Source organism: Phocoena sinus, chromosome 4, assembly GCF_008692025.1.
Source record: "Phocoena sinus isolate mPhoSin1 chromosome 4, mPhoSin1.pri, whole genome shotgun sequence".
In the NCBI taxonomy this organism is placed as follows: Eukaryota; Metazoa; Chordata; class Mammalia; order Artiodactyla; family Phocoenidae; genus Phocoena; species Phocoena sinus.
The window spans coordinates 67,883,589-67,899,742 of NC_045766.1; the positions used below are offsets into that span (position 1 = coordinate 67,883,589).

Here is a 16,154-nt window from a genome sequence, read left to right on the forward strand (position 1 = left end):
TTGGAGACTATACTTAGGATACCAGCTAAATAAAATCTAAAAGCAGCTTCTAGAGAGTAAAGATTTTAAGGTCAGTAATCCCCAAGTCCCTTGAAAATTAATTGTCAATTGCTTTTCTATAATTTCATTGTAAAATGTAAGTAGGTATTTGTCTTTGATGAGTGGAATGAAAGATACATATATGTAGGTGATAGGATTATTATAGTTTGAGTCTTGCAGTCACAGTGTTCTAAATCTATCCTAATCAGTAGAGCTCAGCTCTATAACACAATCAGTAAGCAGGTTGATTCTCACTTATTGCTTGGCGTGTTGTTCTTCCATATGTAAAATGCTCAGCTCTTTGTTGATAGCCACTTTCCTTATGATGGTCTTTCTAATCAAATGTAGTACATCATTTAAAAAGAAAAATTATTGCCGTATTTTTCTGTACTAGAGGTCAGAAGGTAAAGAGTTACTCGTCAGCTTTAATTAAAATCTTAGAAATGTGGTCTGGCGTAAAACATTAGGGTGGTAAGTAAATTAAGTACACTAATTTTAGCATTCCTCTATTAAAACCTTTATACTAACTTGAATTGGGACTCAAGCCTGGTGGTTTGGACCAGACTGCTGACATACTGTTTCATCTCTCTAGACTATGTTAAGAATTCTGTGGATTTTCAGGGACACCTAAAATTTTTACAAATCTCTATTTAACTGCTTTTGTAAAGTTACGGAGAATAGCATATATGCTACTTTTTTGGAGTTGGGGGGGATTGGTAAGAGAAAACAATGACCTTCAGAGCATGTGCCTGTAAAGTACTGTTGGAATTTCTCTTCAGTTGTGTTGCTGCTGGGAGACGATATATCGCTGAGCACATGATCTTCATTTATATGCCTTTGAGTTAGACTAAGTTGAGTTCCACAGAAACCGTATTGCAGTCCAGCTCATATTTACAAAGCAGCCTTATGTTCTTTGCAGTGGTCCTTTCCCAACACGTAAGGGATATTCTTTAATTGTACTTCTTTGCGTGCAATATGATTTTTGTCTGTCTTATAATAATCACAGCAAATCATTACAGAAGTGTTTGTTTTAGCTTTCATTTTAATTAAACTTTAATAAATTAATCTTTTAAGAATAATCATTTATAGTTTTTCTACAAATCTGAAATTATCCAAAACATCTGTCAGATTTATATCGATTGAAGTGGTATATCTTATTCATTTATGAATCCATGTTTTTTTTTCAAAGCCACTTACCTGTATTGCAAGCATATTAGAGACTTTAAGTCATGGTCTTTGGAGTCATTAGACCTTGATTCACGTTTCATCCATTCCTTAGAAAAATTGTAATGTTAAGGAAGTTATCTACTGTAATCACTCTAAGCCTTTTTCTCATCTATAAAATGGAGATTCTAAAAATAAATCCTTCGCATGGATGTTGAGAAGATTAAACAACATAATTTTTCTGAAGACTTACGAACTCTAAAGTACTATTATTTATACATATATTAATGTAATATGTGTACTACATAGTATTTTGTCTATTTAAACAAAAATCATTTTATTTTGAAAGACAAACATGGAAGCACACAAATCAAATGTTTGCATATATATATGCATATATATATATGCAAACATATGTGTGGGTGTATATATATGTATACGTATATACATGTATATGTATGTATGTATGTATTGGCTATAAGGAAGTTAATTATATTTGCCAAATAACTTGGTCTCAAGAAACATAAAAGTCTCAATCCTTAACTGAACTGGGTTTTAAAGGATTCAAACGGATTCCTCCACCCCGTCTCTTTTTTTTTTTTTTCTTTCCCAGGTTTAAAGATATCACAAGTGATCACAATAAATATTTTTTCCTGTCAACTCTGTAAAAACATAGTGACAGCTCTGTTCTAATTCTTGCAACACACTTCCCTAAAGTAAAACTACTAATATTTGTTAACTTTTTAGAAAGAAGTAAAAATAAAAAACAAAACAGTCATAACTTGACAAATCAATGTTGAAAACAAAACCTTTCTTGTCTCTTTTTGGGCTTAAAGGCAGGCTTCGCTCCTGCAGTTTTCTGTGGGAACATAGGTATTAACACTAAACCATTGTCTCCTAGTTGGGGTCATCATTTATGTAGCTGGTCAGTATTATGTTAATTTACAGCAGTAGTGAAGTGATTCTTTCTCAGCTGTCAAGATACTCCTAAAATAACAGTTTGGCTAAAAGAATAGATACTTTATTACAGAGAGTAATTGTTCTGTTTCACTTCTGCTTATGTAAAAAATAAGTTTTCCATAAATTATGAAGATAAACACCTCTACAGACTTTTTAGAAGACAGATTTTAATTTAGATGTCATCTCTGAGGCAAATGTTCTTTTCTTCTGGAAAGCTCAAAAGGAAACATTTTGGAGTTTCTAGTGGAAGCTTATGGCATAAGAGATACATATAACACATCTCCCCACCTCTGTTCCTTCATTAGATAACAATAACACACTTTAACAAAAACAAAAAACCCAAAACAAGCAAACAAAACCCGTAATAACTAAGGAAATGTATGGTCGTTTATTTTTTCTACATCCCACCCAATTACGATAGCTGTTTCAAAAGCAGTTCAGCGAGTGACTAATTCCAATAGGGAAATCTTGGCTATCTTAGCAATTTTCCACGGAATTAGGATTTCTTTTTGTTACTTCCCAGTTAAGGTAAAAGTCTTAGAAAATGTTAAAATAAATATGCTCTTGCAATGTGCATTGTTAATTTACTTCCTTTGTTTTCACAGTTTGCTTGTTCTTAAATGAGACCTGACAAAAAAGCACCCATGTGTGTGCTGTTTCTGCAGTTTGTGTTAAACTTAGGGACTTGTATATTTAGCACATATTGTATTTTTATACCCAGAAAACAATATCATAAAGTTTTTTGAAATGTATTTAGGAAGTGACTCCTTTTTATGTATTCTGTTATGGCATCTCTTTTTAAACCTTTTCCTCTGAAGAATTTCAAGTAAGATTAGGAACAGAGTTATCCAAAGATAATACGGTCATTTACTCACTTAAAATTCTCCTTTACTCCCTCTTCTTCCACACTGAACTGTAACATGGCTGGGATTGTTGGCTTTGGCCACCTATGGGGAAAGGACAGAGGAATACGAAAATCTGTGGCTCATCACTCTAGTGGACTAAGTAGAAATTAGCAATATTCTGACATAGATTTATTGTTATTTCCAATAAGAATATTTGAAAGTCTCTGACTGGAATCACAAAGCTTAGTTCTTTTTCTATTTTATAAGACTCCCTCAGCTCTCACTTTTCCCCCATATACTAGTTCCAAATTGGTTTTATAAATAGAATTAAACATTTAATGACTAGAATTTTTGTTATTGGCAAATATTAAAGTATGTGTTAGCTCTTCGCTAATCATATCAAGCTCTTCTTTCAGATTTACTTTTTTTCACTTACTTTCATTTTAGTTTTCTACCTTTCTGGCTATGTACCCAGAATCCTTCATGTACGCATGGACCATTCCAGCAAATGCTCATTCCTTCGTTTCAGTGTGTTAAATTGAAAAAGTAATCTTCTTCATTTTAAAATATGTTAAACTTGGGCCCTGTCTCTGTCCTGTAGTGAGTTCATACTCATGAAGTTAACTTGCATTTCTATTTTTCACATTCCTCCACCTCCGCTCAGACCAGCCACGGTCAAGGAGGGCAAGGGAGTTGGGTTCTGGCTTCTCAAAGTCTTATAGACTCCAAAGTGAGGAAAAGACTGTGAAGCAGAGAAAGCAGAAATCGAAACCTCCACAGGAGAACTTGGAAGAACTGGAAGAGCATCGTTCATCAGAGAAACCTCTTTCATCCTCTAGCTTGGGTAAAGCGAGGGACGATCCCCAAATTAACACTGAGCAGCCTGAAAGGAAACGATCTGGTCATGAGAGGCTCCGAAGACCTCCTCTCCCCAAGATCAGTGGTGAGGTGTTTCTGAGCACTGAATCGGAAGACTGGGAGGCTAACCATAGCCATCGAACTCGGAATTGGGAAAAACAGTCCAGGCACCAAGACCAACTTTCTCCCAAGGCCTCACAGAAAGCGGGGCTTCACTGCAAGGAAGCTGTATATAGAAGCAACCATGGGCAAGGTGAGCACAGAGAGAGGAAGCACAGGCCCAGGGCTCCTCCCATCTCAGAGAGTGAGGCGCGGCACCCACTCCATGATGCAGGTAATAAAGGACAGCCTCGTTGGAAGTTCTGGTATCATGTATATACATACAAACAACTGTATTTAATAAGCATCGTAAACAACCTGTTCTTTCTCTCTGGCTTGTGCTCCTGGCTTGGAAATAAATCCTGGAGCCAAATATTACAAAAAGGTATTCATTTAATCTCAAATCTCTGCCTTCTAAGAGAACACACTCATTCCTTACAACATTCTTCCAGCTCCAGATTGCAGTGGAGGTACCCATCCCAGATACAATTTTTAATTTGCCACGACCATATATCAGAGATTCTGATACCAAAGCAATGCTCTTGAGTTTCTGGTTTTGATTCAGTGAACCCAGAAGGTTTAGGCACACCACATTCATAGTATTTGCCTAACTAGAAGACCTGCGGGGCTGGAAGTACTGGATTTTCTTGACCTCATCTTTCCCAGCTCTAAAGTGAGAGATGGGAGAGGCAATCTCTTAAGATAGCGTTTTTCAAATAGTGAGCCTCAAGTTTGTTTTCATCAGAATCAGCTGGGCTATTTCCTAAAAATTCAGATTTCTGGGCCTTACATATGTTATCATCTCTGGAGTGCAACATGGCAATTCGGGTTTGTTTTAGACCAGGAGGTGATTCTCATGTACTTAAAGTTTGAAAACAATTGCCTTGAGTTCCTTCCTGTGCTTTAACCATCTTCAACTCTAACTCTACAGTTGGTGTTCTGAAGTGCCAGTATGAGGTAAGTTCTTGGTACTTATATAAGAACGAGGTGAAGATTAGTCTTAAACCTCAAATTTCTGGCATCCATGAGGCCTAACTCTGAAGTCTGTCACTGACATAGTAGTGGTTCTCTCTATTCTTGTCTGGAAACTGCCACTGTGATGTTTTCTGTGTGGCTGTACCACTGCAAGTCATAGTACTGCACTGTCTGGTGTTTTAATTAGACCATACTCATCTCCCTAGTTCTGTTTTGCTCTCATGGAAGTTTTACAGAGATACGAGGATTATTGGGAAAAAAGTACCAAGGAGATGACTGTTCTTACTGAACTTCCATTACTGTTGCCCAGCCAACCTCTACTTCTGGTCTGGAAAGTAGTTTCTAGATTGCAGGTTCAGGTTGATCCTTTTGGTTCCTCCTTTCATGTTATCTCTTCCTATCATGTTAGTCCTTTAAGTTTTTAAAGGACTTGGTGATAAAGAAAATGAAAATTCAGTTCAGCAAGCCAAATGAGTGTCTGCCACAAATATTCTTGCCTCAGGCTTTATGTTTGGGGATGGATGCTTGGATCTGAGCCTCAGAAGTTTCATGAGTCAAGCCAAAAAGATGGATATGTAGACAAACAATTGCAAATTTGATATACTTTTAACAAAGAGCTGTGGGGCAGTTGAGGAGGAAGTGATAAAATCTACGTGGAGTAGGCTTTATGAGTAAGTTACACTGGATCCAGATTTAGAAAGACATGTTGGAGTCCAAAAGATACCGGGGAGGAATGATGATTACATCGGCCTCTACATTTCTGATTCTGTGACTCCAACCTTCTAAGTGTGCTCTGAGGGCTGGTTAAATCTTTATGGCTTTCAGTACACTTGAGGGTATCTTAAACAGGCTTAGAAAGGGTGGAACTAATATGAAACAAACACTGACTCACAGGCCCTAGTACTGGAGTTATAGGCAAATGTTTTGTTTGTTTTATTTTAATAGCATAAGGGTTTAAAAACAGTGTGACTAGGCAGCTACTAAAATGGCTACAACATAGCTGCTAGCGTCTGTCATTTTATATTCAACTTACTTTGCAAACTTTACCGACGTGGGCCCTGTAGGCGTCTGAATTTGCGGTGCCCTTCCCCCCCACCTACCCAGAATAGGTCAGAAGATACATGAAAATATAATTATTAGATACTGGTGTCTATTACTGGTGGCTGTTGTGAAAGCACAGTTCTTCAAGTTGTTAGCACAGGCCAAAGTTTTATTTAATAATGAAGAAACTAGCAGGACAGCAAAGAGCATTGATCTGCAGGACATGGTTTTTTGTTTTGTTTTGTTTTTTGTTTTGTTTTGGGTTTTTTTGCGGTATGCAGACCTCTCACTGTTGTGGCCTCTCCTGTTTCGGAGCACAGGCTCCGGACGTTCAGGCTCAGTGTCCATGGCTCACGGGCCCAGCCGCTCCGCGGCACGTGGGATCTTCCCGGACCGGGGCACAAACCTGCATCCCCTGCATTGGCAGGCGGACTCTCAACCACTGAGCCACCAGGGAAGCCCAGGACATGGTTTTATAATTGGTTGAAAATGGAACACAGAATAAAATTGCTAAATTAAATATAAGATTGGTTAATTTTCTAAAGGGCAGTAAATCCATACCACCTTTGAGGGTAAACACCTCTATTGAGCTATTAAATTACAACAGCTGGGCTTCCCTGGTGGCGCAGTGGTTGAGAGTCTGCCTGCCGATGCAGGGGACACAGGTTCGTGTCCCGGTCTGGGAAGATCCCATATGCCGCGGAGCGGCTGGGCCCGTGAGCCATGGCCGCTGGGCCTGTGCGTCTGGAGCCTGTGCTCCTCAACGGGAGAGGCCACAGCAGTGAGAGGCCCACGTACCGCAAAAAAAAAAAAAAAAAAAAAAAAAAAAATTACAACAGCTTATTAATTTTCTGCTGGTCAACTTCCAACGTCTCAGAACCATTAAACACCATGCTGCTATGATATTCCCCAAGTGTCAGAATGGCTTATTACAAAATACTCTTGAGTGGTATCAGGATCCATGTGTCATCAGATTACCTTATTCCATAGTTTGGGATAAGTTTATCTTGAGTACCAGTACTTTTAACAGTTTTATTTTATCAGAATTTCTTGAAAGGTAAGCTTTGTTTGTGTTTATTGAGGGAGATTCTTGTGTCCTCAGACTGGAGAATGATGAACGGAAAAAGATAAGCAAGAATTTGATTAAGAAATGAACGTGGAACTCTTGAAAATATGGTTCACCTGGTGTTTTGAAAGCTAGTTTCCAAATTATGTTTGGGTTTCCAAAAAGAAGGCAGCCATCTTGGTAACTTCTTTGAATTAACTATGTTTAATAACATTTTAGAGCATCTCTGTTTTCTGTAATGACAGCCTTACACGGTACTATCTGAAGTTCCTCATTACATACTTACAAAAGCTCTTTTCACCTTTGGTACGGAGTACACTGCATTTAATGGGCAGTCCTGTCAGTCCAGAAATCTAGTATTCCAGGCTGTAGAAATTTTCTACTTATGAGACATGCAAGTTCCAAAGATATATCAAGAGTTCAAATAAACTCTTCTTTTTCCCTCTAAATATTTGACCTAGAGAGATATTACCTCAAAATATAACTGTTTGTTTTTATTGGGGTATAGTTGACATATAACATTATATTACTCTCAAGTGTATATTTGTATGTATTGCAAAATGATCGCAATAAGTCTAGTTAACATCTGTCACCATACATAATTACACATTTTTTTTCTTGTGATGAGAATTTTTAGGATCTGTTCTCTTAGCAACTTTCAGATATGCAATGCAGTACTTACAGTCTCCATGCTGTACATTGATTGCATCCCCATGACATTTATTTTATAACTGGAAGTTTGTATCTTATGACTCTCATCACCCATTTTGCCCATCCCACCAACTCCCACTCTGGCAACCACAAATCTATTCTTTGTATCTCTGAGCTCAGGATTTTTTGTTTTGTTTTAGATTCCACATATAAGTGAAATCGTACAGTATTTGCCTTTCTCTTTCTGACTTATTTCACCTACCATGATGCCCTCAGGGTCCATCCCTGTTGTCATAAATGGCAAGATTTAATTCTTTTTTATGGCTGAATAATATTCCTCTCTCTCTCTGTGTGTGTGTGTGTGTGTGTGTGTGTGTGTGTGTGTGTGTGTATCTAACATTTTCTTTATCCATTCATCCATCAATGGACACTTAGGTTGTTTCCGTGTCTTGGCTATTGTAAATAATAATAATGCAGTAAGCACAGGGTGCATATATCTTTTTGAGCTTGTGTTTTCATTTCCTTCAGATAAATTCCCAGAAGTGAAATTACTGGATTGTATGGTAGTTCTAACTTTTTAAAAATTTTTGAGGGACTTTTGTACTTTTTTTCATAGTGGTTGTACCAACTTACATTCCCACCAACAGTGCACAGGGGTTTCCTTTTCTTCACATCCTTGCCAACACTTGATATTTCTTGTCTTTTTGATAATAGTTATTCTAACTGGTGTGAGGTGATACCTCACTGTGGTTTTGATTTGCATTTCCCTGATGATTAGTGATGTTCAGCACCTTTTCGTATGTGTTGGCCATCTGTATGTCTTCTTTGGAAAAATGTCTATTCAGATCCTCTGCCCATTATTTTAATCAGATTGTGTTTTTGCTGTTGAGTTGTATGAGTTCTTTATATATTTTGGATGTTAGCTCCTTATCAGGTATGTGATTAGTGAATATTTTCTCCCATTCTGTAGGTTGCCTTTTTATTTTGTTGATGGTCTCCTTTGCTGTGAAGAAGTTTTTTAGTTTGTTGTAGTCCCACTTGCTTATTTTTGTTTTTGTTGAGTTTTCTTTTGGTGTCAAATCCAAAAAGTCATCTCCAAAATCAGTGTCAAGAAGCTTACTGCCTATGTTTTCTTCTAGGAGTTTTGTTGTTTGGGGTCTTATATTCAAGTCTTCAAACCAGTTTGAATTAATTTTTGTGTATGGTATAGGTTGGTGGTCAAATTTCACTCTTTTGCATGTGGCTGTCCAGTTTTCCCAGCACTATTTACTGAAGAGACTGTCCTTTCTCCATTGTGTATTCTTGTCTTCTTTGCCATAAATTAATTGAACATATATGCATGGGCTTATTTCTGGGCTCTCTGTTTTGTTCCACTGATCTATATGTCATTCTCTCTCTCTCTCTCTCTCTTTTTTTTTTCTTGGCCATGCCGCGTGGCTTGCGGGATCTTAGTTCCCTGACCAGGGATTGAACCCGAGCCCTTGGCAGTGTAAGTGCGGAGTCCTAACCAGTGGACCACCAGGGAATTCCCATGTGTAATTCTCTTTTTAACTGCCAAGAGGTCACAGTCTTAACACCTTTCAAACCAAATAAGACTCTTTGTTTGACTGTTTCATTTGAATGCCTTCCAAGCATCTTTGATTGATATTAAAGCAAAATATTTTCTCAGTTAATTTTGTGGTGTAGAGTAGGAGGCATAGTAGTGGAGAAAGTTTAGTTCTTGAAATCTGAGCACATTTCCATTGTACTTCTTTCCCCAGATGGCAAAATTGAAAGAGCAGGGCATAACTGTGTCTCCCCTGTCGTCCTCAGCTAGGCTTTGGGTTGCTCGTGGAAGTGCCATTTCTGTAGGAGGGCATATGGTATAGCAACCTATCTTGTCCACTGACTTTTCCCAATGCCAACTTCCCTATCTAATTTTACTTATTTTTCCCTGAAATCTTCCCTCCTAGTTATGACTAAGCTAAACATAACTCAAGGAGTTTTATCTACTCTTGGGAGTGAGTATACCACTGTTTCCTGACTGTGCCAGACCACTCAGAAATCTGCGTTAAAAGCAGCCCAGCTTAGCATAAGATTCAGTAACTCTAGAGATAATGTGAAGTTGAAGTAGATTCTGTAATTCTGGGTAATCAGGTGCTAATAGACCTGAAGGTAAGAAAGCCAAGTTTAATAGTCTTTATTTGGGGAAAGGCATATGAGTCTGTGGCTTTTGGATTTACCACAAAGCTAGGTTTAAAGTTCAAAAGAGGCTTCACCAGATAATTTAAACTCTTCATTTGCCCAGAATTTAGTTGTATTTTTTTCTTTCCTTTTTCCTCTTTTGTTTAAAGCAAGTGAATCATGTGCTGAGGCATTTTGATAAAAATTATATTCATGTACAGTTAATCTGATGGACATAATACACCAAACTAGTAGTTCTAATGGTAATTGCAATTAAGAATCAACTGGTAAGATTTAAAATAAACTAACAAAGGCCACATCTCACCCAGGCTACTTATATTAGAATCTCAGGGGTTTGGATCAAAAATTTTCATGTGTATGTAAAGTACTCCAAGTGATTCTAATATATAGACATGATTGAGAACCTCTAATGTAAAGAAATAGGCAACTGGGAGTAAATTTTCTTTCTCCCTTTAGTAATCCATTTACTGAAAGTCACTATTCCAGATGGTTAATCTTATTCACTGCATTAAAATTTTTTATTATTTTTGAATGTAATACAGTCACATTTTTGAATAATTGTAATTTATAAAGGATACAAAGAAGGAAATACCCACAATTTTAGAATAACCATTAGCATTTACCACTTAATTGAAAGTTATAAAAGGAATATATGCTGCTTATAAAATTTCAAAGTAAAAAGCCAAAATTCCATACCAGTCCCCGTGTTCCTTTCTCCTCAGAGCAATAGAACCCTAAGGTCATTGTGCTCTCTGACATTTCACTTACGTTACATCTTCCCTAAAATTTAGCAACGTTAAGCTGATCAGAGCTATAGGAAAGCTCTGAAGCAAGTGGGTTTGGAGGCCATAAGAGCAGAAGCCACTTGGCAGGGCCACTGACTGGTTAATAGGGACTGTCACATAACTCACAGATGATGCTGTTTCTGTTCCCTCTGAAGTAAGGTGTGCAGGGCCGAGGTAAAAAGATGGAAAGTCTCTCATCTCCTCCAGCCTTGACAGTTTAGTCTCTTTAAAACTCCAAATAACTTGCTTTTCTCTAAATTCTTTTTATTTCAGGGACTTAATCTTTTTTCACTTCCTGTTTTGCAAAAGCCTCACTTATAGTTCCTTGTATGATTTTCTACTGCTGGAGAAACTATGTGAGAGGGCAGTTTTTACCAAGCAGGTTTGGGTGGGTAACTTTGTTTTAAATGTGTGGGTTACCTGTATCACGTCTTGCATGCCTAGGGGAAACAATTATTTCCAGCACACCCTACGTTGAATTTTAGAGTGGAGGCAGTATTGTCACTGTTAGATACTGAAGAAAAATTTCTTTATCATAAATTTTGCCACTTTTCAGAAAACACACTCAGTAGCCTTACTGCACTGAGCTTTTTCTAGGAATGAAGCCCAGAGGGATGAAGGAAGTGGTCTCTACTCCATCACGAGTGACCAACAGGGATCAGGAATGGAATGATGCTGAAATTGCCAGAAAACTGCAAGAAGAAGAAATTTTGGTGAGCAAACTTTAATACAGAATTTTAGGTGAATTAGTGTTTTTTTTTGTGAATTGAATCAATCTTGACATTATATAATAGGCATCATAGTCCTCTCTCTGTCAAGAAACTGATACCTTTTTTATGGGTGGAAAAATCAAGACAATAGGAATAACGTGTCCAGTTGTACTCACTGAGTAAGCATTAGCAACAGAATTCCATATCCCTGTCTCTCCTTTATTGAGTTCTGATAATTCTCTAAGAATCCGCTGTAGAATTTGATAAAAATCGACCCTGCTCTGGCTAACAAAAGTATACCAACTGATTATCATCTTCAGGGGTGTTAATCACCACTAGTTTCAAATACCAATTTACTTTTATGAAGATTTATTTTTTTTAATGGACAACAGAGATTCCAATTAAATTATACTTTTTTGTATTTTCTATACCATAGGCTACCCAGGTGGACATGAGAGCAGCTCAGGTAGCTCAGGATGAGGTGAGTTCATGTTAGTTAATTTGTTTAGCTGATATTCTTTGGAAATATCCCAGTATTTGTCCCAATTTTCTACCTGCAACTTTGCAATCAATGATACTGACTGGACTTTGTTTAGGAAATCGCTAGACTTCTAATGGCTGAAGAAAAGAAAGCTTACAAGAAAGCCAGGGAACGGGAGAAATCATCTTTGGACAAAAGAAAGCATGACCCCGAGTGGAAGGTAGGGTCTGTCTGTTTGTTTTTAATTAGAAATACAATTAGAACTGAAATGGGGAGACTTGTTTTAGGGTAAGCTCACAAATATATTTAGGGTATACAAATTATCTGTATTGCATATGTGAATCTGACTTGTAAAAGTTGATTCACCATGAAAAATCATATTGAATTCTTCAAAGTAACTGTGTTAAAAGTTACTGCTAAGGTCGGAAAACTCATGTCCTTCATTTTAAGACCAACTGAGATGCAGGTAGGTGCCTCTGGCCATGAGCAATCTTAGGTTTACTATGCTTGCCTTACAGGAGAATGTAGTGTTTTCACTTGCTCTTAAATTGCCCTTCTCTTCTTCTCTCAACTTTCCCTGTTTGCGTATACTGCCCTTCCTCCTTGATCATGCGCAGGTGTCTCTGTTTCCTCTGACATCACTTGACCCATGGCAGACTGACGGCCATTCTTATCACCAGCAATCATTGCGTATGAAACCCTCTAGCATGAGCTTGAACTGTAAGCATCCCCTCGTTAATCAGAAATAGTAGACAAAATAGTCAGCGACTGCTGTTCATTCTCCTGTAATCTAATTGTTGTATATGGTGATTGCAAGTTTAGTTGAACAGATCTTACTCATTAGCTACTGTGTGCAAAGGACCACTCCGGACTTACAGGGAAAGACAAAGGTAGATTTTCCCCAGAATAATGTGTAATGTAGAGAGGAAGATAAACTATAGACAGCTAACAGATACAAGGTCAAGCTGGCTGAAAAATGCAAAATGGAAGAACAACAAAGGAGCGGGGGTGAGAATTCATATAGTAAAGGCTTTTAGCGGGGGAGTTTGTACTATGCTGGAAGGATGGAGCCAGGGTGTGTGTCCATGATATGGTTGATGTTTAGGACTGTTCTTCCCCCCTCTTCCCTCCCTCTCTCAAACAAAATCCTCCCTTGGGTCTCTGATCCTGTCACAGTCTCAGCATGTTTTGAGGAAAACAAAGACAGAGAAAGCATGATGACGGTGTCGCTCTACTATTGCCTGTTGCTCAGTTACCTAGTTGTGAGTCTGAAAGCAGATGAAAATATTATTTGCATATTAATTATTTAATTTATCTCCCTCCTGTACTCTCTTAGTAATGCATGATTTTTCCTAACAGACATATTTCATTTTGGTAGAAGGGTTCCCAAATGCTTCTGTTACGTAAATTAAACCATAAGTAGTTGACCAGGAGTTACTCAGGTTCTTTGTTAACTGTGAGGGAGTAGGTATTTTTAAAGATTGCAAATCAGGAAATGAAGAGGGAGTAGACCACATTTCTAGCAGTATCAGGACTTCTGTCATCTCTAGATTCTGTAACTGGTGCTGGAATTGTTTCTCTCCTGGAAAAGTTGGCATGAATATGCCTTAGTTTCTGAGCTTGAAAATTAGCATCCCTAAGTCAGGTGTTCAGAAATAAGCTTAAGAGCATGAAGCTAGATTCCACAGACTCTGGGAGTCCGCCAGTTCTGTTACTGAACCAAACTTGGGTCCGCTCACCCATGTGCAGTAAAGCCACTCTACTAACATCGGGTTGTGGGGAAGGAAAGCGCAGCGTTTACTGTAAGGCCCCATACTAGTAGTCTGGGACCGCTAGTACTCAAGAAGCCCGAACTCCCCGGTGGGTTTCAGGAGAGCATTTTTAGAAGGCCTGGGGGCTGTGTGCTCATGGTCATCAAGTAGTTAACATCTTCCATTTGGTGGGGGTTTTCACATCTGTAAAACTACTCAGGAAATGTGCACCAGATACTATTACCTAGGTACTTCAGAGAGGAGCTAAGGCAGAGAATATGGGGGAGGGGGGTCTGTCCCTGGAAGGCGTGATAGGGTCCTGATCAGTTATAGTTCTCGTCAGCTGCTGTGCAGCTGTTTTGTTAATAATGGGTGGCCAAGCGCATCTCTATGGGGGATCGTGTTTGTGTGTGTTTAGCCCACTCATCTGGCTGTACTGAAAACCTGCAACACACTTTCATGATTATATATTTTTTTGTCTCTGAGTGGCTGTATTTTTAAAAATATTTTAAGTTGCTCAACTGGATGTAAGTAACCTGAAATTACTAAAGGAGAGTTTCATATCATTTAGATAATTAACGAATCTAATCTTTCTCTGTTTGTTTGCTGTTTTCTGTATGTGTGTGTGTTTTTCTTTTCTTTTTTTTCCCCATAGCCCAAGACAGCTAAATCAGCACACTCAAAGTCAAAAGAGAGTGATGAACATCACCATTCTAAGAATGACAGGCCAGCACGGTAAGATGACACCTGAAAAAGGGAGTGAGGAACTTGATCTTGGGGTGAGTAAGGAGATGTTGGCTGCCTGAAAAGAGTGTTTGTTCCTTGGAAAGGAGATCCAGAAATCTGCAGTTGTAAGGTGGTGTCAAGTCTTGCAGGGTTATTTTCAAGCTTTGTTTTCAGTTTTAAATTGGGTTGAACAAGGCAAATCAGGAAGACGGAGAATTTTACAGAAGCTGGGGTATAGAAGGAAAGATGTACTTTTGGTTAGGACCAAGTTCTTGTCTCTGGAGTCACTGAATTGACTGACCTCAGCTAGGAAGGGATGAGATTAACCATTTTCCTAAGTAAAATCTCAGGTTTCAAATTTTTTCTGAGTTTCATGGTCACATTAGTGTGTGCATGACATTTGCATACACCTAAATTCATTTCTATGTGAGTCTCAACGTCCTAGGCAAATACTCATTTGAGTCATTGCAGATTGTTCTAAATCCCACTAGATCAAATAGCTGTGGCTATGCTATGTATACCTTCTGACTTCTCTCAAGCAGTCTTGGGTCGTGGTTATGGAGCGTCTGCTGTTTTTCCACTGCAGATTCTCAACATTTAAGTCTCTGGGGAAGCAACCTTTATTTTTTCTTTATTTCTTTCTGTTGCTTTTCAAAGGGAAATTGATTGGAAGAGGAAGAGAGAGCAATTAAATAGAAAAAGACAAAAGTAACACTAAATCTAATATTTTGAAAACTAAATTATTGAGACTTTGTACTTTGGTCCTGATTATTAATAATATATTCATTAATTTTTTTTTTTTTTTTTGCGGTACGCGGGCCTCTCACTGTCGTGGCCTCTCCCGCTGCGGAGCACAGGCTCCAGATGCACAGGCCCAGCGGCCATGGCTCATGGGCCCAGCCGCTCCCCGGCATGTGGGATCCTCCCGGACCGGGGCACGAACCCGTGTCCCCTGCCTCGGCAGGTGGACTCTCAACCACTGCGCCACCAGGGAAGCCCTTCATTAATTATTAAAACAAAAATTTTATCACACTGAAAAATATACACTGTTGTTGTCACTCATTGCTCACACTTAAACTACGAGACTTGTTTCCTTAAAGAGAATATAGTGTCCTTAAAATGCCATACTCTACTTTTAAATCCATGGGCTTTCAGAAGATAAATACGTTTCAGAAAACTTTATCAGGTTGTAAAGCTTTTAGGGCAACAGTAGTGTAGTTTGTCTAATTGTATAAAATTGGTTCCTCTTCCAGCTTTTGGTTATGCACATGCCAAATGCCTTTTAAAGCAAATTTTAGAGCTACATACTTCAGCTTTATTTATATCCCTACAACAGCCAAGTAAAATAAGAAGTAACTAAACTGTTCTCAGTAGGTAAATAGGTGTGGCATATTATGGTTTTTTTAATGAAGGGAATTAAAATCATCTTTAGAGTTAGTAATTTTGCAGTCTTCAAAGTCCTTGGGCTTTTTAGAACACCTTGGCACCTTGGGCTTTTTTAGAATAACTTTGACAGCATATGATAGAACAGTCTGGAATGTCTATTTAAAGGATTTATTAAAGTTGAAAACAAGTTTCTGGAATGTAATAGGTACTCTTTAAAATATTTGATGTATTTGATTATGAATAATCAAATCCTGTGTTAAAAATGGCTATTGTAAATGAGTGAGAAGTGGCCTATGACTAATAGAACTGAATTGAATTAAGAGGAATGTTTGTCTTTAAATAGCTTTTGCAGAAAGACTATATATGGCAAAACAAAAATGAATAAGAATTTTATGAAACCTATATTTTCATAGTTAAAACTTAAAGCCTATTA

The 16,154-nt window shown here is 38.0% G+C and overlaps 1 protein-coding gene across 3 annotated transcripts in view; it reads left to right on the forward strand.

Moving 5' to 3' along the window:
- Positions 1 to 16,154, forward strand: part of CCDC50 (coiled-coil domain containing 50) — a 66,771-nt gene that overhangs the window by 39,412 nt on the left and 11,205 nt on the right. The window contains exons 6-10 of one of the 3 annotated variants that reach the window (XM_032630224.1): positions 3,673 to 4,200; positions 11,265 to 11,380; positions 11,814 to 11,858; positions 11,974 to 12,078; positions 14,265 to 14,344. In XM_032630224.1, the coding sequence (XP_032486115.1) occupies positions 3,673 to 4,200; positions 11,265 to 11,380; positions 11,814 to 11,858; positions 11,974 to 12,078; positions 14,265 to 14,344 (874 nt within the window). The remainder of the gene's footprint in view (positions 1 to 3,672; positions 4,201 to 11,264; positions 11,381 to 11,813; positions 11,859 to 11,973; positions 12,079 to 14,264; positions 14,345 to 16,154) is intronic. The other 2 variants (XM_032630225.1, XM_032630226.1) reach the window with 2 other exon arrangements.